At 44.5% G+C, this 24,945-nt stretch overlaps 1 protein-coding gene and 1 long non-coding RNA gene across 12 annotated transcripts in view; one reads left to right on the top strand and one right to left on the bottom strand.

Annotated features, from left to right (window-relative positions):
* SLC6A6 (solute carrier family 6 member 6) overlaps positions 1 to 24,945 on the top strand; it is a 118,094-nt gene that overhangs the window by 50,266 nt on the left and 42,883 nt on the right. For 3 of the 10 annotated variants that reach the window (XM_074835659.1, XM_074835661.1, XM_074835658.1), the window contains one exon: positions 13,591 to 13,626. The exons of 1 other annotated variant lie outside the window; for it this stretch is intronic. Coding sequence is in view for 5 of the 9 variants with exons in the window: in XM_074835654.1 (XP_074691755.1) it covers positions 16,155 to 16,209; positions 20,553 to 20,609 (112 nt within the window). In the remaining 4 variants the exon portion in view is untranslated. Of the gene's footprint in view, positions 1 to 8,942; positions 9,110 to 13,590; positions 13,627 to 16,143; positions 16,210 to 20,552; positions 20,610 to 24,945 lie in introns of those variants that run through there. 6 more of the 10 variants (XM_074835654.1, XM_074835653.1, XM_074835655.1 and 3 more) reach the window with 5 other exon arrangements.
* Positions 4,755 to 10,119, bottom strand: LOC141928049 (uncharacterized). 2 transcript variants are annotated; one of them, XR_012624657.1, is made up of 2 exons: positions 9,687 to 10,119; positions 4,755 to 7,353 (listed from the first exon to the last, which is right to left on the bottom strand). It is a non-coding gene; the product is annotated as an uncharacterized LOC141928049 (long non-coding RNA). The 2 variants fall into 2 exon arrangements; XR_012624658.1 differs by lacking the exon at positions 9,687 to 10,119 and adding an exon at positions 8,115 to 8,221.

The following is a 24,945-nucleotide window of genomic DNA, read 5'->3' on the forward strand; positions in this document are numbered from 1 at the left end:
TGGATGGAAAAGCTCCCAGGGGTCCACCACACCCTCCACTCTGTGCCTCTGCTCAGTGATTTATTCAGCCCTGTCTCAGGCAATCCCAGGGCCTCGCTGCTCCAGATGATGCCCGGTAGCTGCTACAACCCAGCCTGGCCACACAGCTCCTCTGCCAGCTCCACCCCCCCAGCTGTGCCACCGACGTCCCCCCCGCTGGCATTTGCTGTGGGGCAACACAGACCAAGGGTGTCTTTGGGAGTGCTGAAGGCATCCCAAATCCACTTCCACTGCTCCACTGGGATGTGCTTCCCAAGGAAATGTGAGAGCTCAGGGGCAAGTTTTCATACTTCTCTCCATGAACTTAAGGAGCCCAACAGGCAAACATGCAGGAGTAAAAATAAGAAAACTTCAGGTCTTTGACTGAGACAGTAGGAGAAAATTGCTGTGCTACAGGCAGCCTGTGACCAACTGTGCACAAAATATTAACCCTTTGTGGCCCGTTTAACAATCATCAAGTGATCAGATTGGACTTTGATACAAATCAGAGCTGACTAGCATTGGCCAGAGAGCTTTAGAGGCACAAATCTGGATTTCTTGTGCTTCACACTAAGCCTATTCCACCCCTTCCCTTCCCCATGTAGAGACAACAGAGCGGGATTGCTCTGGCTGGGAGAGACAGGTAGCAGCCGCTCTCTGCAGCGATGCAACGCTGAGTTGGTATTGCCTGTTGGGCAGGGTAAGGCCACCTGGACCCGGCCGGCGCTTTGCTTTCTTGATTCATGGGACAATGGTGGGTACCTGGCAGGGAAAACACGCCCATTACAGGGACAGTCCTAGCTGAATGCATAGTTGCCAGACTGGAAGAATCCTGGTGTGATCTCTTGTGCTGGTGGATCTCAGTGGGACAAACACCCCCGTCGTTACTGGTTTGCGTTGTGTTTGACATAGTAGCTGCAGGGCTGAGTATGACAAAGGGGCTCCTGCACACTCCATAAACCTAAGCCCGAGGTAACTGAGAGAGTCCTGAGTAGCTTGAGACAGACCTTACAAGCTCCTGTTGTGTATTGCTTTACATCAATGCTTGGTGATTGCATGCTACTCTGCTTAGATGGGCATTTTAAGTAAACTGTTAGCAAATTGTATTAATTTCATGTGAAGGGAAGATCAGACATTTTTTTTTCTAAGGATTAGTAAATAACCCACAACTTTCAGAAAGCAAGGTACTTCTAAAACCAGTAAGGAGCCAAACACAAAGTGGTGGCTGCTCCTGAATCCTGGGGTTGTGTCCATCAGTCCTGTCAAGTCTTTTTATTTCTGTCTGGGTTTATATGGAGAGGAGAGACCCGATGAAGATATGCTGGGCCTTCAAGATGAAGACTGGGAATGCAACGTGTACATGTGTGCATTGGCCAGGCAGGGTCACGCTGCCAGCTCATGGGGTTTGGGGCGTTTTTGTCTCCTTAGCATTTGTGTTTGCTTGCTCTGGAGCCGTGTGGCTCCCAGGGGTGTGCAGCCTCACAGCTCTGTCCCTTGCCACCAGCCTCTTCTGCCACAGGCCCCATGCCAAAGGCTTGAAAAATGTCAAAGAAACACCCCTTGCTCCAGCTTCTCTTCTTCCTAAATGGGTCAGTTTTTCAGGAGGTGAGGAAGAAACGCCTTGTAAAGATACTGTTGTCAAGGCTGTCTCTAAACAGCATGGCAGATATGCACACCATTAACATATAGGTACAGGCTCCACTAAACTCCCTAAAATTCTGCCTTTCCTCATAACAACACCAAGTGAGACGCCCTGTCCTTGGGACAGGTCAGGAGCTCGCTGCCCCAGAAACATCTGGGTAAACTTTCCAAAACCTGTATTTGCCCAGGTTGGGAGATAAGAGTCAGGTATCCCGAAAGACAAGTGCAGGGATGCCGCAGTGAATATTGCTGAATTTATTTTAGGCAGCGGAGATTCTGGCTGAAAGATCACTTGAGAGCATGCCAAAGGCCCAGAAAAGGTAACTGCTTAGGGAGGCTCAAGGTCACCCAAGCCTGCAAGCCGCTGGCCTCTCCTCAGTGACATTGCTGCCCTGTGGAGCAACATGCTGCCGCGGAGGTGAAAGCTGAGGCATCCTCCTCGGAGTATGTGGACAATGCTTGAAGTGTTTGTGCTCAGGCTGTGCCAAAGGGCAGCAGGCACGGACATGCCAGGAGCTGTCTGAGCCACCGTAAGTAGGTAGTACAGTGGATGCTGCTACGTCGCTCCGGCGGTGAAAAGCGAAGCTCCCAAAGCCGCCTCTGCCTCCCCTGCCACCAGATGCAAGCAATTTGTTTTGCATTTGGATCGGTAGTCCGGAAAACCAAAGCGCTGTGTTTTTAAGTTTATATTACATGTTTGCTTTCCAGTTCTGTTAATTAAAATCATGTAACTGGATAAGCAGTTACTGGATAGCTTGCAGGGTTTATTTGAAATTTTCTGTTTTTTCTGGACATTCAAGCATTTGATGCCCTTTCTCTCTCTGCTTACAGTGCATTAATTCACCTAGCTGGAAATTCTATCTCCTTGAACTGGTAAAAGCATGCATTTGGGAATGGTTTTGTTTCTTACGGTATTTTCTCTGTTTGCCTATACCTGCCAATGTAATTTGTCAGAATAAACTAGGTACTTTAAAATCATTTTTTACACATTCTTCATAAGTGTTTTGCCGTCACATTGAGAGGTAAGGGAGCACAGGGACCCGTAAGCAAATAAAAAGAAATATGAGCATGTATGAATTCACTCGAGTGATCACTCCTCTTCCTCTTCAGTGAGTTTAATCCATTGGCTTGCTTGGATCAGTCACGTAAGTCGAGAGGGCTCGACTGCATCAGTGAGCTCACCACCATAAATTTCTGGACTATTTTCCACTGCGATGCCCGCTGTCACCTGAGATACGGTCAGGCCAAGCCTGCCCAGCTTGGTGACCAGCTCCAAGTGGAAATGGAAGTGGTTCTGCACGGCACCCCACTGACCTTTTATTGCTTTCAGTGGGTCTGCCACAACTTCTTCCCTATCTCCTAGCCTACATTTCCTATGGTTTCCCAGCTTTCATATTACCTTTGTGGCATCCATCTGGGCTTTGCAGGAACTGTTCTGCTCATGAAGCCAAGGAAACCTCTCCGCAGGCCATGCAGCAGCAGAATATTTAGCTGCAGCACGGTGGGTATGTTATTAGCAGGGAAAGAGGCATGTTCAAAAGGTGCATTGTCTCCAAGCACACCTTGTGCTACTGGAGTAGCCCTAACAGAAGATTTACTCCACTGAGGGAACGTCACTTAAACTGCCCAGACTTGAAGCTTTACTTTCAGGACTGAAAACATTAAGTGTGGACATGTGCAAGGACATGCCAACATAAGCAGGATTTACTTTGGTCTGCAGACAAAGCTCCGAGTAGCTCAGCGAAACACGTACGTGCTTCTTTCATGCAAGAGTGACTATTACCTTAACTCAGCAGTACCTTTCTGTGCAAATCTCTCTGAACTGTTCTGCATTGTATCAAATAATGACTCCAGAATTAGTTCCAACAAGATGGCTTTTTTCAGCAAGTACATTCAGAGACTTAGCCTTTTCAGGGCTTGTATCTTGGTTATTAATAGTATCATTTTCCTTCTTTTGGAAAGTTGAATTCATGTGATAAAAAGGAACTTTATGTATCAAATTCTGATGCAGAAGTTCTGGTATGAGTATTTTTGTGAAATACAGAAGTGGAAAATGCAGGTTATATGGTAGAAAATTATTTCCTTTTGTGTTTTGGGGTTTTTTTTTTTCCAAATTTTATATGATTGAGCCAGCAAAGAATAATGCCAACATTAAAAAAATCCACTACCTGTTGATCTTGTCCCATTTTTGGCAAATTTAGGCAGGCATTGCAAGATTTGATAAGAACTGTTATGTAATAGTTCAGGCAAAAAATGATTAAAAGAGATAAGTTACCATACATCTAGTACTAGGTAAGCGGATTAAAAACTGGGAACTGCAATAACTGGATTTACTAATGCCACATAGAATAAAAAGATGAGCACAAATTTGGATTTTTGCACAGGGCAAGTGCTGCAGAATTTTCCTTGGGGAACAATCCTCTATTGGCAAAGCGTGGTCGAACAGAACAAACAAATCTTTTTTGTCTTTGTGTGATTCTGTTTAAAAGTTACAAGACAACAATTTTAGCATGTGGAATGCAATTGTGAAAGAAAATGGGTTTCCTGAATTTTCAGTGATTGACTAAAATCCACACACATACTGGTTATTTTAATTTAAGGAAAAAGGATTTTGTTTCTTTATCCTGTTACATAACACTGGATCTATTCTCCCTTGAACACACAAGTGTGTTTATCATTAATCTTAAAGGGAAACAGTCGTCCTTCAAAATCCTTTCTGAATTTTTATCTGTTTTTTTCAAAGTTTGATCCCAAATTACTGGATATGAATTGAAGATGAAAGCATGTGTTTGGTTTTTTTTTTAATTAGATTACTTTAACCTCATTTATGCACAGTTCTTTTACTGTTCTTCCCAATAGCAACAGTGAAGAAAAAACTTTTAGAAGTGACTTCAAAAATGCAAAACATACGGTTCATGCAGCATCCAGCAGAAGACAGAGTACCTGTTATTGGTTTTTAGCTCATTTTTATGAAACTGGCTGGCTTTCAGTTTGGAGACATTCTTTAATAATACCTATATTTTTCATTCTATAGTGGATTCCTTTCAAGGACTTCAAATTGCTCAGGAGTTCTTTAAAATCACGGTGAAAACCTCTGGATATATGAGAGTTTTTTATTTCCAGGTAGCTGACCATCAATTAACTTGAGACACTCCACTTCTTCCAAAAGCCAGTGTGACCACTTTGGTTCCAGGCTGTTTGGTTCCTCTGGATTTGCCCCTCACTTTAGCAATCAGCTCCTGTCAAGGAATAGGCATTTCTAAACTCGACTGCTGTCCAGAAAGGACCGGCTCCAGCCTTTCAGACATGCCTCACGTTAATATGTAGTTAACTTGAAGTAAGAAAAGGACCAGTGGAGGCAATCCCGTAATGGCTAGGCAGTCTCAAATATAAGTAAAATAGGCCACCTGTAGCATTAACATCACATTGATCATAGAATTTAAAGACAATGGGGCTACTTTTCAAGAAGACCTGTGGTTTTTAGTTGTCTTTGTGTTTGACTTGTAAACCAGCAGGTTCACATGATGGGGAGTGTACCAAAAACACCGGTCATGTTTTGATTTCTGTTTGATATCTTATTTATATATGAATTAAATGGATAAACTAAGAAAAATTAACTGTCCGGGCCATAATTTCATCTAAAATAAACACAGACTAAAACTACAGCAACTTAGTGGATTGAGTGGATTAGTGAGATATCCTGGTATGTAATAGCAATAGCAACAATTCTATTCCCCGGTTTAGTAATGCTTAAAATCTGCAATCCAGAGTCACTGCATGATGTGCAAATCCCTCACAAAATCTGCCTCCCTTTTTCAAGCTCAGGATCCTTTGCCATACAGGGGAACCCTGAAGATTGCCCCCATATAGTTTTGCATAGAAAATTGTGTTTGGAGAATCGTTAATATGATTGACTTATTCAGACCATCTTTTCACCATTCTTGCTTATACCCCTTCTTTACAGACAGTACTGTCTACTTTGTCCCCTAGATTTCTGCTGGACTTTGTGCCTGGATAAATTTTGCTTTTTTAATTTTAATGTTTACATGCAAAATCTTCCCTATCCCTGCAAAACCTTCTCCTTGTTCTTGCCCTGCCTTGGTCTTGAGTCTGTGAAACATCATATTCCTTTTAGCAGCCACACATTGAAAAGAAACAAGTTTTTTTCCTGAAAAAGCAAGAAATATTGAATCCATGTTGATTTCAAAATGAATGAGAATTTGCTGATGAGCATATTTCAGATCTTGGTGTGATATCCCTCTCTACATCCACCTCACCTGACAGAAATCTGATCTAACTCTGCCATACACTTGTGTTAATATGCATCCATCTGCAAAATTAGGCACTCGCATCCCTGCCCCTTGAGACCTCTTTTACACGGTGTAAATACAGCGAATCTCTTCTGACTTTTGTGCCTTCTTGGTAGATTTCCACACATTGTAGCCAAGCTGGGGATTTGGCCCAGTGTCTTTTTTAAACCCTGTGACCCAGACGTGGAGATTAAAAAAGAGTTATGTTATTGGATTAAACAGATACAAGAGGCGCTCACTGTATCAGCACGCAACACCTTAAAACTCCAGAAAGCAGCTCAGCATGTTAATGGCGAAAATAGGCTCTAAGAAAGAGAGAAAATGCAAAGGAAGGTGATTGGGCTGGGGTGCCAAAGCCTGCTGCTCTGCCTGGCCTGCAAAGCAGCCACAGGGACAGTATATTCTGCTTTCTGTAGCATCGTAATGCTGGATACACTCAAGATCTGGTATACAAGTCATTTGAACTACACCTACCTGTAACCAGAGTGATTTTGGCCCGTCTTAGTTAAGTTTGGGTTAATGCCTTCATGGTGGGGTTTTTAAGGGGTTAGCCTTGGTTATGCTATGCATGGCGCCAGCACCCATTGAAATCAGTAGAACTGCAGAAGTAAAAATACAAATAGATTAAAGCCAGACCTACAGGAAAACGATAGTAATTTCAGGCACCATTTATATGCTTAATATTGTACGCATGCTTATGCTTTGTAATTTGGGCTCTAACTTGTGATTTCGGTTACATAAGCGAGCCAGAGGCATTAGTGCTGCCGTACGCTGCTGCAGCTGAAGGCAGAGTTCCCCCAAATATTCATCAGGCACATTCTCAGAAGTTGTGCTGTCTCATAATGAAACAGCAGACAGCAATATTTATGACACAAAAGGACTAATTATTATTATTATTCCACTTAGTTCCAGGTACTGTTTACATGCCTCTGACTTCAAAACAGCTTTGGCTGTTGGTTTTTTCCCCCAAACATTTATTTTTTTTTCTAAACACAGAGAGCAACCATGTGCTTTGTGTGGCTGACTTTTCTTTTAATGAGCGAGGAGCAACAGAACAAGGGAGAGCCAGAGACAGAAAATACAGGCTTTGATTCCTCTAGAGAACTTGAGCAAAATATTCCACTGCTGTCAGTGGTACAGCTGTGCTGGCAGGATCCTTCGCACAGATGAGGCTCCAGCCGCTACTTCCATTTCACCGGTTCCATTTCTGCCGGTTCCTATTCTGCACTGAAACATCCTCACTGCAGCTGAACAAGTGGCTGCACCGGTGAGGAATGTTTTGCTTCGTTCCCTAGTGTGGCCAGAGCCACCGGTATTTGTGGTCCATGGTGGAGTCCCACAAACTGCTGGCTGCCTTCAGCAAAGGATGAGTACGAATCCGAAGCTGCAGTACACAAGAAACCTGAATCAGAAGACGTAGGTGGCAGCATGCACTACATCGTGTTATTAGTTTAAACCAGGCTGTTTAGTGGAGATATGTCATCAATGAGCTGCATATACCCTATACCTGTATCTTCAGTTAGGAGACTTACTCAATTTGCAGATCAGCTGGGATACTGGAAAACCACAGGGTACACTGGAGTCAGGGAAAATTAATTGCGTGACTGTGGCACACTGTATTTGGCATAGTGTCCTGCCAGCAAGGAGCGTGCAGAAGGGGTGCAGCTCAGTGCTTTTGCATGAAGCAGCCAAGGAAAATCAGCCTTGTCTAGAGACCTCCCTGGAGGCTGCCGTGATGGAATTTGATCCCCCAGCAGCCTCTGCATAGGTGATGGGCTCCAAAGGTGGGTTGCCCAGGGACTGCTGTCCTAGTTTGTGGCGTCGAGTGGGGTCTTGTGTCTGGGAAAAGCCTGGGAGGAGAGCAGGGCAGTGGCGACTGTCTGCTCTTCTTTGGTCCATCTCTGCTGTTCCCAGTGCAAGGTTAGCACCATGGGACTTCTGCGAAACACAGATGGCCCAAGATCTCCTTTTCCCCGCTACTCTGCCCCCACAATGCAAATGGTATTTTGCAGCCCGGAGGATCTGACTAAGTCTTCAGCAGGGGTTATATGAAAACGCCTAGCGAGTCTGGATGATGCCGTCCCCTTTCATTAACAGAACGAGAGGAGATGCGGGTAGGAAAGCAGAGACATATTTGAGTCATACCTCTTTGCCTGCAGCAGAAAGGCACCGGCTTGCGGTGCAAATGAAACCCAAGGCAGGACACAACATTACCCTGCTCATTCCTCCTGCTGCCCGCCCCCCCCCCCCCCCCCCCCCGCCCCCAGCCGTACTGTGTTCTCCAGCTGCGACCGGGGCCGGGGACCGCGCTTTTGGGAGCGGGCAGAGAAGAGCAGCGAGATCCCGCTCGCCCCGGCACCTGCCAGGCCACGCTGCCTTCTGCTTCCTCCAGCAGGACGCGGCTGCTGAGTCCAAACGCCCCAAAAACCGAGCGACAGCGGGTCCGGAGTCCGAGCCCCCGCCACCTTCCCCGGGGGGGGGGGGGGGGGGGGGACACGACAGTGGCCGCGGGGGCGCAAAGCGCGGGGACGGGCAGCGCCGGTGACAACGCCGTGGGATGCTTTGTCCGCGAGAAGGGCGCTCTTTGTGTAAAGATAAAAAAATAGAGGGTTTTTTTTTTAAAAAAAAAGCACAAAAATTTAAAAACGAAGAGAGGCGAGAGAGCCGCGGCAGGCAGCTCTCCTCTCCGCTCCCTCCCTGCCCCGGCAGCCGCGGGACCAGGGCCGGCTCCCGCCGGGCGGGCTCCCCGCTCCCCGCGGGGGAGGGCGGGCGGCCCGGGGCGGCCCCCCCGGCGGTGGCGGCCGCTGCCCCGCACCCGCCCGCTCCTCCCCGCCGCCCCGCGGCCGCCTGCCAGCCCCGGCTCCGCCGCCGTGTCTGCGGCATGGCCCCTCCTCCCCCACACCCCTTCCTTTAGGCTCCCCCCTCCCCAGCAAAGAAGAGGCCGTGCCGGTGTTTTTCCACTCAGCAGGATGGGTGATGCTCAAAGCTCCCTCATTAGACAACAGACACGAGAGGTCAGGAAGAAAGCGCTTATAAATTACCGTTTCCTCCCGCTCGGCGCTGCTAGTCGCGCCGCACCGCTCCGCCGGACGCGCCGCAGGGGCGCAGCGGCGCGCAGGCACCGCGGCCAGCGGACGCAGGTACCGGCGCCTCCCGGGCGGGCGGCGGGAGGGCGGGCGAGCGGGCGGCGGGGCTGAGCGCGGAGTGGCGCGGAGCGGCGCGGATCGCAACCCCCCCGCTACCGCGGAGAACAAAGGGCGGACGCTCCGCGCCCAGCGGAGCCGAACCGGGCCGGGCCGGGGGGCGGCGGCGGCGTCCTCCCTTTGTCCGCGCCGAGTCGGGGTGCCCCCGGGCGCGCTTTCCCTTCCCCCCCCTCCATTTATTTATTTATCCTTTCTTCTTCTTTCAACCCTCCCTCCTCCCCAGCTGCCTCTTTACCCCCGCGGGTTTTTTTCTCCCCCAGCGGTTATTTTCACCCCCCACCCCCCCCCCCACCTTGCGTGAACTTTTTTTCGCGATAACAGTTTGCAGCAATTACCCACTTGCTGGCGGCCTTCCAGCACATCTACGGAGCACGCTTCTCTCCCCGGCTATTTTTGCCCTTTTTTTCTCTCGCCTTCCCACCCCTCCCCGCTGTATTTTTTCTGGCTGCCGTGCGCTAACCTCAAGTGAAGAGGCTGGTACAGGCAATGCTCCATCTGATGCTAATGGGCCTACCTGGTGGGTAATGCAGCTGCTGCTTCTTCCTTTTTATTCCCCTCGTTTTCCTCTTATGTTGTTGATTCCTGGCGTGCTGGAATCAAAGTTGTGATTGGGGCTTGGAAATAAGAGGCAGGGACTGCACAGGGCAGGTTACCGAGCTCAGCGTGGTGCAAAGGGGCGATAATTCTGGGTTCGTCTCAGGGTAACTTGGATCTAAAATTCACCCACTGGCTTTGAGATAATGAATGCCCATCTCTGCCTGATATTGTAACAGGCGGCATGTGGGAGGACTTGCAAGGTTTCCATATAAGAACATGGAAGAATTTATTTCACACAGGCGAAGAAATGTGCAGAGTATGTGTTATTTATGAAGTGGAAGGCAAGCTGTGTTTTCCTTAGGCAGCTTCGAGAGTGGCAAAACTTTGTATTTAGAAATTGTAAAAGCTGATTTCTGCTGTTTAATAAGAGCTACGTTTAGAGGAAAGTACCGATGAAAAAAAAGTAGTGGGAGAGGATCCAGAAAAACATGAAGAAATACAGCCCCACACGTATTCCAGCACTGTTTGTGCCAAGGTGTAAAGATGGAGTTTTTTGGTTAGTTCCCATTTTTTTAACCGTATTGGGAAAGGCATTAAGAAAATGTGCCGAGAGGAGCTGGTTACGTTGATAGTGCTATTTTGGTAACTGCAATTTTTTTTTTTATTGCTTGTATGTCACAATGTTTTGAGTTTTGGTCTAGCAAAAAAGTGAGGCAGCCCTGGTCTGGGGCCATGTCATCGGCTGTGTAATTTGGGGCTCAGATGACAGTTGCTACAGGTTTAAATTTTATGGCTTTAGGTTTGAGGGTAAATCAGCCCATTAAAACCTGCTGCTGTGGAATTTGGAGGGGAGAGGCTTTGGTGAAAACCCTGATGGTTTTTGACAGCCAGGTATTTACCTCTGGGTCTGCATTTGGGCGAGCTGAGTGCTTTTTGGCATTGCCTACCTTTGCACGAGTATTACGGAAAGATTCCCCTGAAGGCTGTTGGGTTTTTTTTAAGGCAGAATTTGTGAGCAGTTGAGGCAGCCAGCAGCATGGCTGTGTCCCTCGCCCGGAGTCAGTCGAGGCTGAAGCACGAGTGTGGCAGGAGGATGTCTTTGTTGCCCTGGTTTAACTGACACTGGAAACTTTATTTTTGGCACTTTCAGAGATAGCATCTTTGTGTTTCCTCTTCAACTGTCTCTTCTCTGCTTTGCATGTATTTTTTTTTTTTTTTTCTCTTTATTTGCCTGTGCCTCACCTTCTCTGGTTCTTCCCCTTCCCACCTCTCTCAGGGTTTGGGCTGCTTTGAGGCTGCACCCACAGGAGGGCGACAGACACCTCTCCCTCCCCGTGGGGTCCCTCCCGGTGCTGCCCCGGGAGGGGGCCGGGACACCCAGCCCCCCTGCCTGCAGCCTGACCGAGAGAGGAAAGGCCGCTTCTTGATGTCATTTATTAACCCGCATCTTTCACTGTGGCGTTAGGGTTATTTTGCCACACTTTGCAAAAAGCAGGAGATTGCAGATGGCACAGTGATATTTGGAGGTACCGAGAAGGTGGTTCCATGCTTGGGGGTGCTAGATCAAAATCCTGGGGTTTTTGTTTGTTTGGTTAGAGATCTTGGTGTAGAAGCCAGTAGAAATTTGGAATGCTTCTAACACTACTAATTTTTATTTTATTTGACTTTGCTGTAACCAGGAGCAAAATTTGGCATACTACCCTTTGCTGGTAGTCACGAGTTTGTAGCTTTTGGGTGGGATGCCTGGAGGTTTCTTAAATGCCAGGGGTGAAATGTTGGGGCTGTGGCAGGAGGCTTCAGTCTGTGTAAAATGCTGTATGAAAAGAGGTGCAATATTGCCCTGGAAGAACAAGAAGACGCTTTAGATTGGCTTAGTCTCTCTGCAGGGTGCTCGGGAAACCTCCCGTGTCTGAGCGCAGTTCTGTTTTTAAAGCCTCGGTGAGGATCTTGTCTTACAGCTAATCATTGCAAATATTTCAGTGAATTTTCCTTAAATTGATACTCTGCCTAACCAAGACTGAGCTATATCTTAATGGCTTCCAGCCAAGTCCCGTGGGCTGGGTGTTTCCAAAGAGACTCCCAGGCACGAGCCTTTCAGCAGGCTGCCATGTTTCCTAGGCAGTGATGCTCCCAGAATTTTCATCACTGCACCTCAAGACTCTGCAGCAAATCCCAACTATTTTAATTTTGCCCCATCTAGGTTTTCGAATGCCTCATAGCTTTGCCCCAGTGGGCAATGGGTCAACATTGCCCCAGTGCCCCAGCAGCAGTGTTGCCAGTTCCACCAGTAAGGGGAGTCTCTGCACTGGTGCTGTACCGAGACTTCTAATCATGCTGGCAAACGACTCTGAAAAGATTATGCTGATTTGTTTCTTTAAAATTTAACCACATTACAACACATAAAAATGGATGGGAAAGCCATGGTAGTTAAAGCCTTTTTACAAGTAATGCTTATTTGATTGGTCATACTAATAAATTGTAGATCATTTAAGAAGTGCAGCTTTGAATAGATTACCCAGTAGGATTAGTGCCTTCGACTTCTCATCACTGACTTAATTTACGTGACCAGAATGGATCAGGGTTATGTTTTTTAAAGTAATCCTGAGCCCAGTCCTCTTAGGTGCTCCAGGCACAGAACTCGGGTTTATTCTAATGTAACTCGGGGGGGGGGGGGGTGGCTTGCAGGATTGAGTCCTTGGCATTTGGAAGAAAAGCATGAGGATGAAAGTGCAGTGATTTAATATTTGTTGAATTTCTTCCATACATGCATATTTACTTGAATCCTCAGCTGTTGTAGTGCCATGGATTTAATTGATTTGTGCTAGATGAGTATCATCCCAAGGCATGTAAACTCTAGGCAATACCCTTTAATTGCTTACAGAGTAGCTAATATTGATATAAGATAATGTGGTAGAAATTAAGTGAAACTGCCACTCTTCATTGTCCTTTTTTTCCCCAAACCCGGCCATTGGAAGGACTGCCATGCTGCCAGTCTGTGACTCTGAAACTGTGGCTGGTGTCCTACAGCATCTTCTGTATTTCTAGCAGTCTCTGTCTTTTCTTTCAATGTGTCTAGATTTAGACCATCAAAAAGCCGCTCAGTGGCAACCCTAAACCCTGCTCCAAGAGCATCTACCAAACCCACCAGCTGCGTTGGTGGAAGGGGAGCGTGAATCAAATCCACATCCTGCCAAGCGAGCTTTGGGCAGGAGGCAGCCAGGCAGGTGGCACATGGCTGCAGGAGGGTGGCTGTTAAAACCCATGGGCTGCTGGGAAGGCTTGTGCATTTTAGCAGTTACTGGGTTTCCTGTTGTGGTTCTCTTGTCACCCAGAATGGTCACAGCCTCCAAGAACGCCTTCGCTGCCGTGGCTGCCTGACCTGGGTTTGAATGCAGTCGGCGTTTGAGCACAGGCGTGGAAAAACAATTACCCTGGGCCAAAACACAGCAGGAGTGCCCTGCTTTAGGGTTTTGGTGTAGGTAGGCTGCCCGTAGGTAGGAGAGCAACCCGTACGTCAAGCCACAAGGTTATCAGTGAGCTGGAACGTAGTTAAAAGTTCTTCCTTTTTTGCTTCAGATCACGTGGCATTTGCGTTTTCTTTCACTGCTGCAGTGTAATTTCCTTGCTCTTGAGATGGATAGAATCAGATTTTCTGTGATGTTTCACATAGGATGAAAGGAGCGAGAAATGATCTCCTGTTTTGGCATTGGTACTACATTCAGTGTCTTGATGTTCTTCAAATACAAGTTCAGACTGATGAAATTCAGAAAACACTATGCATGATAACATTGAAACATGTCTGACCTCTCTTGCTAGACCCATTTTTTTCTTTTAAAATATTTTTTTTGCCTTTTCTTGTTCTCTTTTTTTTTTCCAAACAGGAAGAGAAAATCCATTCAGGAGAGACTCTGCTTCATGTAAGTGTTATTTATACCTTTTTATGAAATTATGAAAGGGTTATAAAGCTCATTAAAACATTCAAATACTGAACATTTACCATCTGTTTATAGAAACCAAGTATAGAGCATGTAAAAATAGGCTGTAGTTATACAGTAATAATGCTCAGCAACTGTTATCTTAAATCTGTCTGTGCAGTTCTTCTGTGCATATCACTGCAGAATTTAGAACCATTGCAAAGCACTTTGCAGACATTTAAGCAACATGCCCATAAAGTTGGTGTGTAAATCCTGGAGGGATAATGTTCAAGTGGTTTGCCCAAAGCAGAGGAGACCTGTAAGTGAGAGCTCATTTTAGCACCCCAGAGTCCTCAATTCCCAAGCCCTGTGACAAGAGTCAGCTTCTCTGCCTTGGATCCTACAAAATCCAAGTTCTGCCTATAGAGCCATTTGTTTGTGTGCGTGTGTACTAGTGTGTGCATGTATACGTGTGGGTAAGAGAGAGTGCGTATACGCGTATTTGGCCTCAAATAGCCTATAGGTATTTCAGGCCTTTTCTACAACCTATGGTGATACCCATTAAAATCAGAGTAGATGCCACAAGCCGTTGGTGAATACTGTTGCAAATGTTTTGTGAAAGCATTTGGCTCCAGACTGACTGCTTGGTCTGGGTGAGCCCGGTACAGTATTCTTCATGGGACCAAGAAAGCCACGTCATAAAAATACAACCGTTTTTTTTTTCCACACTACCTAGTGACTGGGTTTGCTTGCAGATCTCAGATTTGAAAACTCTTTTGAGTAGTATAGGAAGCTCTGCTCTGGTATTTCTTCCTAGTAAATAAATTTGATTTAATGTTTTAAGGGGCTGCATAGATGAAGACTCTCATTCCCTTAATGCAAAATTAGCTTAGCAAGGAAAACGACTGCATTGTTCCCAATGCAGGGCCCGCTTTGCATAACTTCCAAGCATGTACTGCGTCCAGTGGCATGGCAAGCCCACGAGCGCTCACCTCAGGCTGATTTCCCATAAGTCAACATTCATTTTTTTTTTTTGAAAAATAACATATATCTTGGAATTGCAGCACTCCATTATGCTTGCGTAGCAACTGCTGGTTAATATGTAGCAAAATGCCGTGTGGTAACAAATGTTTTTTTGCTATTGTTGAGCTGGAATGTTAGTTCAGCTTCTAGATAAAAGTGGCTTGCGCAAGGCGCCCTGGTAGACCATGAATTCTGTGGCTTGTACGGTAGTTCTGTAGGCAACCGTGTTCTGCTTTTCCTCTCCCCTCTGCTTCCCTTCATCTTCCACGTGAGCGAGGGGTGGGCTTAGGTAAAGGCAGGGAACTGGCAGCTCTTTGCATCCCGCAAAGCACCAGTGTGGGGTTTATATTAAGCCCGTTGCTAGTCAAGCATCTGTTGAAAACACTCTTTATTCTGGTTGTGTTGCTAGCAGAAATGTTGTAAGACACTTTATTTAATAGCTTTAAACCACAAGTGTTCTTTGGCTGGTTTTATGGATATCATAAGACAATCTTTCAAACAAAAAGAGAAAAAGCCAGTAGTAGGTGAAGGATACCCCACAAAGGATTAAAGAATCCTCCTTCCCTGCAGCTGGAATCCTAGCTGAGATTAGCTTAAGAGTTTGTATCTTTGAGAAGGTACATCATCATTTTTAAAAGGTAACGGAGAAGGAAAAAAAATCCAGAAGGCTTTTGATTATGACAATTTTCAACATTTGTAGCTCATTATTATTTCATTCAAATGTCTTGAAAAGCCTGTGAAGCACATGCTTCCCAGAGATTTTAAATGGGAAACAGTGCAACAAAACCACCTTTAAGGAAAGAAGCTCCCAAATAGAGAAGAACCCGAACAGATGAACCCTGCAGCAGTGACTGTGTGGTGTCTGGAAACTGCAAGAATAAGCTTGTAGCACAGATCTGAAGAGTTTTGTCTGGAGATTTCAGTATGACAAACAAGTAATCGGGAGCTTCCTAAGTACAGTACCTATAAAATGAATGAATAATGAAAAGTTTGTGGTCCAGAGGCCATTTGCGGTGCAGCCTTCCATCACCTGCTGTGGCTTTTCAATGGCTAACGGCAAGCTTTGGGCATCAGAGCCTCTCTCTTCTGGTTCTGTGCATGAAATGTTACAACTTTGACTCGATAACTCTATTTGTGCCTGTCTGTGCATTGGCTCCCCTTGGCTTCTTCAACTGTGTGGTTTCCAAAGAAGAGTTAAACTCCAGGAATGGGAATAGTCAGGCTATAGAAAAAGGGCAGGATCATGAAGCATTCAGGACAGGGACCTCTCCCAGGCCCCGTTCAGAGGGGGTTGACTCCTGTGGCGGCGAATGCTCGGTGGGGATTAACCCTTCAGGACTGTGACTTGGACCGGTCACTGTGACAGGAGGTGACCACTTTGAGAAAGGACCCTTTGTGATAGTAACCAGCCATATGTAGTTGTAATGATAAGAAAGGGACCATCTTATTGTAGTCACTTTGCGACAAATACTACCACAATTCATTACTTTCCATCAGTGCCTCATCCTATGGAGGAATCACCACTGCCCATCTACATTGAGGAGGGGACAGAAGTCCCGATTGGTGAGTGCAGTCGGGATGGGATCTGTTTAAGGGGGGGTATAACGGTACTTGGGTTTTATATTCCTCACATTTGTGTATACCCATTTGTCATTGAAAATTGTAAGGCCTGTTGCAAATGTTTTGGGGTTTTTATTTTATTTTCTTAATGCAAGTGTATTTTAGAGCTCCTGAGGATCGTTAAATACTGCTAGTGTTGGTTTTCAGCTAATCATAAATCAAAGGATACAATTTATGCAGTGACATTGAAAGCTTCCATGCAGGATCTCTTAACACAAGGCTGGGGAAGACCATGAGTATCAGAAGAGGTAGTTCCCACTTCAGCCTTCAACCTCAGTGTTGAGGTACTCTGCTGGCTGGGTCAGCAGTTTTTGTCTTGCTGACACTGTCCTGCCTGGCACCCAGCAGACTCATGTTGGACACACCACTGAATAGCCAGAAGAGAGTTAGAGAAGTTTGCCGTTACCTGTGTTGCAGATCGGAGTGCTGCACACCCCCATTTCTGAGCTCTGGTGTGGATGTATTGTCACTACAGGGATATATAGGTTTGGGTGTGCTTCTTTTTTTTAAATAGAGGAGCAGTCTTTCAGATAACCCATAGAGAGAGAGACTAAAAGATCAGTAAGTTGGTCTGTGGTGATCTCTTTGGACTGTAGAAAGCTGTGGCTCAGTTGCATACAGTAAGTGTGCCTTGGCTACCACCTTGGGAGTCTGCCCTGTTGAGCAGATGTGTCTCTTCAAATAACTTTTTCTTATCCTACATCCTGAATTTTTCCATTCCTAAATTCAAGCAATTGCTTCTTGTCCTACTATCTTTTGAGCTAGATTAATTACCTTCCTCTACACACAGTACCTTGAAGGTATTTATAGCTGGATCGCAGCCCAAGAGTCTTCTCATTTATGGACCATATTAATTTAGCTCTCTTACTCTCTCCTTAGATCATTTTTATTGTCCTTATTTGTATTTCCTTTAATTTTTCTATCTCCTTGCTAATCTGTGGAGACTTGAACAGCTCATGCTATATCCACTGTGGTTGTTTTGATAGAGCATTATGCTTTAGATTTCCATATCGTCCCTTCAGATGTACACATCCAGAAATAGCTTAGCTTTTGACCCTTCTCCTGCATCACTCAGTAGCATCACACAGAGAAACTGTATTACTTGGCTAATCTTACCTGAAATCACCTTTAGGTCTTTCTTGGATTCACAGCTTTGCAGCTAGCTGCTCCTCAGGCAATGTCACTGCTTTCCTGAGATGTTTAGGGCTTTATACTTCCTAAATCCCTATCCCATTGTGTGCTACTTACTTACTTTACCCAAGAGTTATTTAAGACAGAATGCCTATGTATTTATTTTAATGCCCTGGGATTTTATCATTTATGTAGAAGTTATTACTGTTTTATCATATATAGAGCAAAGAAGTACTTAAAATGTTATATTTTGATACCTACTACAACTGTCTTCTGCACGTTACTCCAGACTCCTTTCCCAGCTCCATCATACTTGTTTGCATACCTTCCCTAATTTTTCCCTCCTCTAATTATAAAAGTTCATAATGTAAAAACTGACAGGTTTAGCCTTTTCCTTGTCTTCATTTTGTACCCTTCTTTGTTATACAGTTAGTATATTGTTGCTGTATCCCTTCTATGCATGGCACAATGTGGTCTTTCCCACAGCAGATCATCTTTTCCTCACCTCTTCTGGGGTAGTCGTCAGCTGAACATCTGCTCGACATCAGTCCCCTCTTGTAGAACCATTCAGGCTAAGTTCTGTCGTGGCCCCCTGGTATTTCATCTTATCTTTCCCATTGCACTGAGGAAACCTGGACTGCCAGGATGGTGGCACCTGCACCAAGAAAAATACTGTAAGACTGTTGAATCACAAAACTGACCAAACAAACAAACAAACTCGTGAAGTGGAAAGCTTTTTAGAGGATGTTTGTTCGGTGCTGTCATGAAGCAGGTTTGTTGAATCAGGCTCTGAAATGCAGCAGTAGCTGTGAAATGGCCAAATTGGGTTGGAGAGGGCATCGTGTTTACTTATTTTAAATAAGTATCTGGACTGTCAATACAGCAAGCTGTGGTTGAGGGGAATGAGTGGAAAAAGTAAATGATGCAGAGATGAGAACAAACCACAAGCTCCGAGTTTGGCGTTTGAATGCCTGACATGGGTCAGGGCTTTTATAATAGTTGGATGCAGTATAAATCATCAAGCTAGGAAGTCAGCTGCAAAATTCTGATCTGGATCTGAGTCTCAGTTTTGGTCCTGCTTTCCGTTGAGCTTACCAGGGTGCCCATCTGTACCCAAACTGGAATAAAAAGAAGTCCTGTCTGAGTTTAGGTTAGAGAAGAATAACATGCAGTGCAGTTGTTAAAACAATTCAGCACAACCATCATTTACTTTTAAAAGGTTGTTTGGAGAACTTAGATTATTTTCTCATCTAAAACACATTTTGGATAGTATATGGAGCGCATACTGTTCTGGCCCAAGTCTGACTGGTGGTGGTAGAACGCTTTGTAGCTTCTGTATTTATTAAAAAAAATGGAGAAATCAGTAGGTTCCTTCACAGTCTAAATTTAACAGCACTAATTATTTCAAGCAATTTAAAAAGGAACATAAATCTCACTTGTTTATTACAGCTGCTTCATGAAAACAGCAGCTACAAATAATACCCCATAATGAAAATCTAGCTAACGCTGTCATGAATTAACCAACAAGAGAAGAAGCATATGGGATCTGGACAAAGGCAGCATTTTCTTCTCTGGAGGGAGGGTCTTTGCGTTGAGGAGAAGGTGGTTATTACCTAAATGGTGGTTTTATCTCCATGGGTGAAATGAAGACTTTGACATTTCTGCATAGATGAATACAACTTTTGATTGGAAAAAGGTCTGAGCTCTACTTAATTTTTATGTACTTTTGCACTTTCGCAAGTACATTCCTAGAGGAATGTAGGTAAGTGAGATGTAGCAAACATGTTAATAAATCAAAGATATTTCTAAGGAGATGGATAATATTTTGTGAGCACTAGCAAAGAATCTACAGAATAACAATAAAAAAAGTAGGTCAGACCCTGACAGTCTTGGTTCAGCCACAGTTTCAACTGTCTTCCCCACAATTAAACAGTTCAGGAGATTCAAGGTGAGGAAATAGGCAGAGTAGGTCTTTATTCACCCTTATCATTCATGCTAAGGCCATGATCATATTCCCCGATGACCATTTGGAACCTGTTGTGTTAAACGCTGAAGAAAACACCCGAGGCCACACAGTCCAAATTTACATTTTATAAAGCAAAAACCCAGGAGCAAAATATTTGTGTTGGCAGTCACTGTATTTGGCCCATACAGAACACCACCGAGGGAATAATTGCCTCCTTGGGGATCAGGGAGTGATAGAGCTGTAGGCTGAGATGCTTGTTTATGTTTTTCTTTCCAAGTTACATTTTGAGAGGTTAGTGTTGTTTAATACCTGTGAAATTAGCTGCAAAGACATACAAATTCAGGGTCTAATTCTCAAGTGATTTACTCCAGTGTAGCTTTGTTGATTCCAGTAGCATTGCTATTGCTTTATTGTTGTGTAAACAGTATCAAAGCCAGACCCCCTTTTTCAGGAATCAGTCCTGCTGACCTTGAAACCTGTGGCACTTCGGCTGTAGCTCTGAGGCCCTACGTGGGCAAAATCCCAGTGGTCCATTTCTGTCTTACTGATTCACTTTTGCTCATGAATAGCACTGACTTCAGTGGACTTGTGTCAAATGTACACAAGCGTTAGGTAGACCTTGTCTATATAAATTTTTTTTCCCCGTTAAATCATCTCGGTATGATGGAAAGCTTCATTAGCACTCTGAAGCCATTTTGTCTTGGTGGCACTCACAGGTCATGGTGTAGCCTGGGCTCTTTTGAGTAATCTAGATTACAGGAGAAGAATTTTCTCATAATCAGACACAGTTTCTTCTGCCACTACTCGATCTCTGGTTTTAAGTATCTCTGATGTCTTAATGATAAAAAATGGATTTCCAGTCTACTCCTGTTCTTAGGCAGACTCACTGAAAGACAGATGCTTTGTTATTTTTCTGTCTCGTTCAATATGAGAGTTAGGGCTGTTTTTTATGTGGGGTAACCACAGGAAGTGCCCCTTTGCCAGGCAGGGAGAATATTCGGCACCTTATTGAGATCTGGCTCCGTGTCTCTCTAGGAGGTTGCCTTCCCTCAGAAGAGAAGAGAACCATTTTTGTCATATGTGCTTCAGGGTTTGTTCTTTCATGGGGTGCTGGCACACGGAAAGCTTGATTTTTGCCAGGTACTGAGTGCCTTCTGCAAGGTATTGAGTGCCCTCCTATCCTTTGCAGCCAAAAAGGAGTTGATTGCTCTTGGCATCAGGCAAATCTGGACCCAGAAGACCACAGGTAGTATTTACCAATTATTTATGTGCTTTCGCATGCCAGACATTGTCTGAATTGATTTCCCTAGCATACAAGAGATTTCAGGCATTAATGACACTTGCCTGCCACTAAAACCATTATTTTTTTAAAAAAAATAATAATACAATAATAAGCATGACATTTATTGCATTGCCATGGGGAAATTAAAAACCCCAAAAATTAACTACAGTCCAAGTAACTATTAGCTCTTTAGAGCTATTGCAAATGTGTGAGTTATATACCCTGAATGAGCACCATATGCCAATTTATTGTGGCACAGTGAGTCACAGGACACATTGTGAAAAGCAATAATTGCTTGGCATGCATTGTAACATTCAGTAGGGTTTTTTGTTTGTTTTTCTTAAAGGAATATGTTTTTACTCTTGACAATAAAATGAGTATCATCTGATATGCTGCCACCAGGGACTGTTGCTTATTTTGTACTTAACCTGGAGCTTACCCGTTTGTCACTCACCGCACACACCCTCTGTTATCTTTTCCTTTCCAACTGCTTGTAGCGTATGTGTGCGGTATCAGAATATGAAGACTGAACCTTCCATTCGTTATTGTCTTGTCATTTTCTGTTAATCCTCTTCTCCTTTTTCCTCCTCATCTTCTTTCTTTGTCCAGTAGGGAAATTCAGATTGGTTATAAGGAAAACATTGTTCACACTGAGAGGAGTGAAGCAGTGAGATGTGTTGCACAGAGATTGTGGTCTCCACTCTTGGAGGTTTTCAGAGCTTGACCAGATAAGGCCATCAGGAACTCAGTCTGGTTTTGATGTTGGCCCTTCTTTGAGCAAGAGGCTGGGATATGTGACCTCCAGAAATCTCTTCTAAGCTAAATTATTTTATGGTTCTGCTTAATATCCAGTTCCCGTTCTGATTCAGCCGGGGTGTTCTGTGTGTTGTTAACTCCTCGCTCCCTGTTGGAGTCACTCTCATTCCTACCAGCATAGAACAGGAACGACCTCCTGAAGGACAATGAAGTTACAGTGGTTTTACTCATGTGGCATCAAAATCAAGATGTAAATGATAACCTTAGATGAGATTAGTAGGTGAAATTTGAATATCTTTGAAATTAGTTGGAATTTTTACCAGTATTTCACTTGAGATCTCTTCAAATCTTCATGAAGTGCCAACCAAAGTCATCAGTTGAAGAGTTGGATGCATAATTATATCAGGACGATAAGTATTTAAAAAGTAAAGATCACCTTTTTTCCCTTTCAGTTACAAATCCCATTCTCTAGCAGCCTTGAAGCGAGCTTTGGGGTATTTAGGATTTAGTGAGTCACCAACTGCCCTCGCTCTGCTGTTACATGCTGGTTTCCTCATGCGGCTGTAACCACGTGAGGGAGTTAATGCTGCACAGAGCATCTGCTCCTCAGCTAAATGCCTTCCCAGCCCTGCAGCTGTCTGCCAAAGAGCTTCGGACGTGCAGAGGGGCGTCTGCGAACTCTGTAGAGTAGCAAATTTTCGTGGGTTGGCCCATATGCTAGCCAAAAACCGCCCTTTGTCAGAATGTTATTTTAATTTTCCCTAAAGAAAGCAAAACCATGCAGAGATTCACCATATCAATCTAGCGAATTTTCAACAACAATCTAACTGTTATTGAAAAAAAAAGCAGCTCCCAATTGTTAGGAAAAAGAAATACGGGACTAGTTTTATAGGGCTGCTCTTTCAAGTCCACCAAAATAAGGTGATATTTCTTCATATCTCTCCTTTATCAGCAAGAAGTATATTGCTTATGCAAACACCTTATTTCCCATCATGCTCTGCCAAAAGTAAAGTTTACGAATGGAGCTACCGTAGTAGCTGGAGGAAAGACTAAATGTGAGCAACGAAAAGCGTTTTTTTGTCCCTTGTTATGCAAGTCATGATTCTAAAATTGATATTTAACAGGACAGACATGCTTTCATATACTTTTTCTAGTGATTGCTGCCCTCCCTCTTCTGTAACCACGTCAATTCTCTCTCCTCGTACAGATCTTCCTTAAATGGTGTAGAGGGTTGCTCTTCAACATGTGGAAAAAGTTGTTGTGCCATGTAGAGGGAATATAGTAGCAGAAGATACTGTGGATTGGGAGGGTTGAAGGTCCCTTCTCCTCCATGCTTCCTGCAGTACACAAGCTATACATGACAAGTCAAATTTAATAGATAACATTCACATGAGGAATCTGATTTTGAATCACCTAGGTTTCTTCTTCTGCAAAACTATCAGAAGTTCATGTATCTCTTGTACACATGTCACTTCCTTACAAAAATCCAGAAAAGTAAACCAAAAGTTCTCTCGCTTTCTACCATTAGTTTACATACAGCATGTTTTTATGGCTATCTCAGCTGTTTGTCACGTACCCATCATTTGTGTTGGAACTGCAAACAGTTTCCCACCTGTCTGTAATTAGCTTTTGCACACACACCAAAAAAAAAGTAATGAAAAACAATTGCAGTCATGATGAAAACAGCTTTGGATATTAAAGGTTAATGTGCCACATTGGTATCTAGTGTAAGCATGTTCACTTAGTTGAAATTGCACTAAGAAAGATCCTCAACTGTTCAGCTTTATGAACTGCATCTCTGAACTGGTCAACAGGAGTAGGTTAAGTTTACAGTAGTCAAGCTAGGACTATAAAAGCAACCTGCAATGAAAACCATCAGCTGGTGTTTGTTTGAAAAGATAAGAGATGGAGAAAAATACTCAGGCTGTTCATATATTGTCATGCTATATTTGGGGATGCTTACCTGCAAAAACCAACAGAAAAGCAAGTACCTGCAGGCTGTGGGATTGACACTGGTATAAAGGTAGGGCTGCAGATACTTGTTTCTTGTATTGGAATCAGCCTTGCTCTTACAAAATTCCCTTTGGAGGCAGCAATTCCAGCGTGAATTCCGTGGGGCTTTTGTCCAAGTAGTGTGTGGGATCAGGGTTTTGTTTGTGCTTGGTGTGTGCCCTGCACTTTGCAGACTGTGGTATGCAGAAGTGGTTTATATGTTCATTTCCTTGGAGAAGTGAAGTCTTTGTTCTAGCGCTATTTGGTTTTCATATCTTGTGACATAAAAATAAGCACAGCTCTCCATCTATGAGAGCTCACGTCAGAGGTCTGTGGCAAAAGCGAACTGAAAATACACTTGTGATTGGGAATCACCCTGAATCATGTGATATTTAAAAGCATATTGGTTTAGTAGTCTATACCAAAGGTTTTACTTCCAACTCAGACCTTCAAAACAGATGGGTAGTGATAAAAAATTGGTGATTTTTGATCAAATAATGCTTATTGAGAGGTCTGTAGGACATAGCCGTATTCCTTCTGAAATTTAGCCCTCCAGGAGCATGGTGAGTGGCTCTGGCCAGCCATGGAAGCTCAGAGGACAGAGCTGCAGCCAGAGACCAAGCCAAGGTTGTTCTGGGATTAAACAAAATGTGCCAGCGTCCAGCCGTGCAAGCCAGCACCTGGCACCAGCTGCATAAAAGCAAATAAACACCATAGTGTCTACACAGCTTCGCTTTTTTGTGTTTGTGAAAGTCTACAGCTCACTGACCTGTTTTGCAAAGTTGCGCTCTCTGTGAGCTTGTTCATCAACTTGCCACTTCTTCTTTTAGTATATCCTCTGCAGAAACCCCCCGCGCTCTGTTTTGCTCTGCCGTATCAGTAGTTTTGATTTCATTTCCTGTGTGAAACTTCATATGGTTGAAGTTTCTGTTCCAGCTTTTTTTCTTGAAGGAAAGAAAACAATAACAGTAAATTAAACATCAGGGTGCTTAGGAAATCCCTGATGACTGAAGGCCTGTGAGCAGCGGTGCCCTGGCTGAGCACCGGAGTCACCCGAGTACCGCGATTTGGTGGCAGGGGTCATTGCTTCACCCTAGCAACTCATCTTAAAAGTCTACAGCTCATTCCTGTCACTGAATCATACTTTTGCTGATAATTACTGCCAGCCTGGAGGAGAAATCAAGACTGAAATCAAAAGTAACTCACTCATTAAGTTTTAGAGCTTGTGGCTCTGTCCTCAGGGCTGCGTAACCTTCCCAGACTTTATAGCCCTGTAACGGGGCTAACACTGCTGATCGCGTGCGTGTGATAGCTGTTTTCCTGGTACAAGTTGGCTGGCCATTTTCCACCCACGGTGCCGTGTTGCGCAACTGTTCCTTCCATTAATGTATTCTAGAAGAAAAATCAGGTGTTATGCAGATGGGGCAGAGGAACAAAGAAGAAGAAAGGATTATTCTCCTCCACTGATGGTGTTGGGATCTAGATTTGTGGGAATAAGGTACTGTATGACATGTTTAAACAGCTGCCACAGGTGGGATAGAAATCAGTTATT

Source organism: Strix aluco, chromosome 11 (assembly GCF_031877795.1).
Source record: "Strix aluco isolate bStrAlu1 chromosome 11, bStrAlu1.hap1, whole genome shotgun sequence".
NCBI classification, from domain to species: domain Eukaryota; kingdom Metazoa; phylum Chordata; class Aves; order Strigiformes; family Strigidae; genus Strix; species Strix aluco.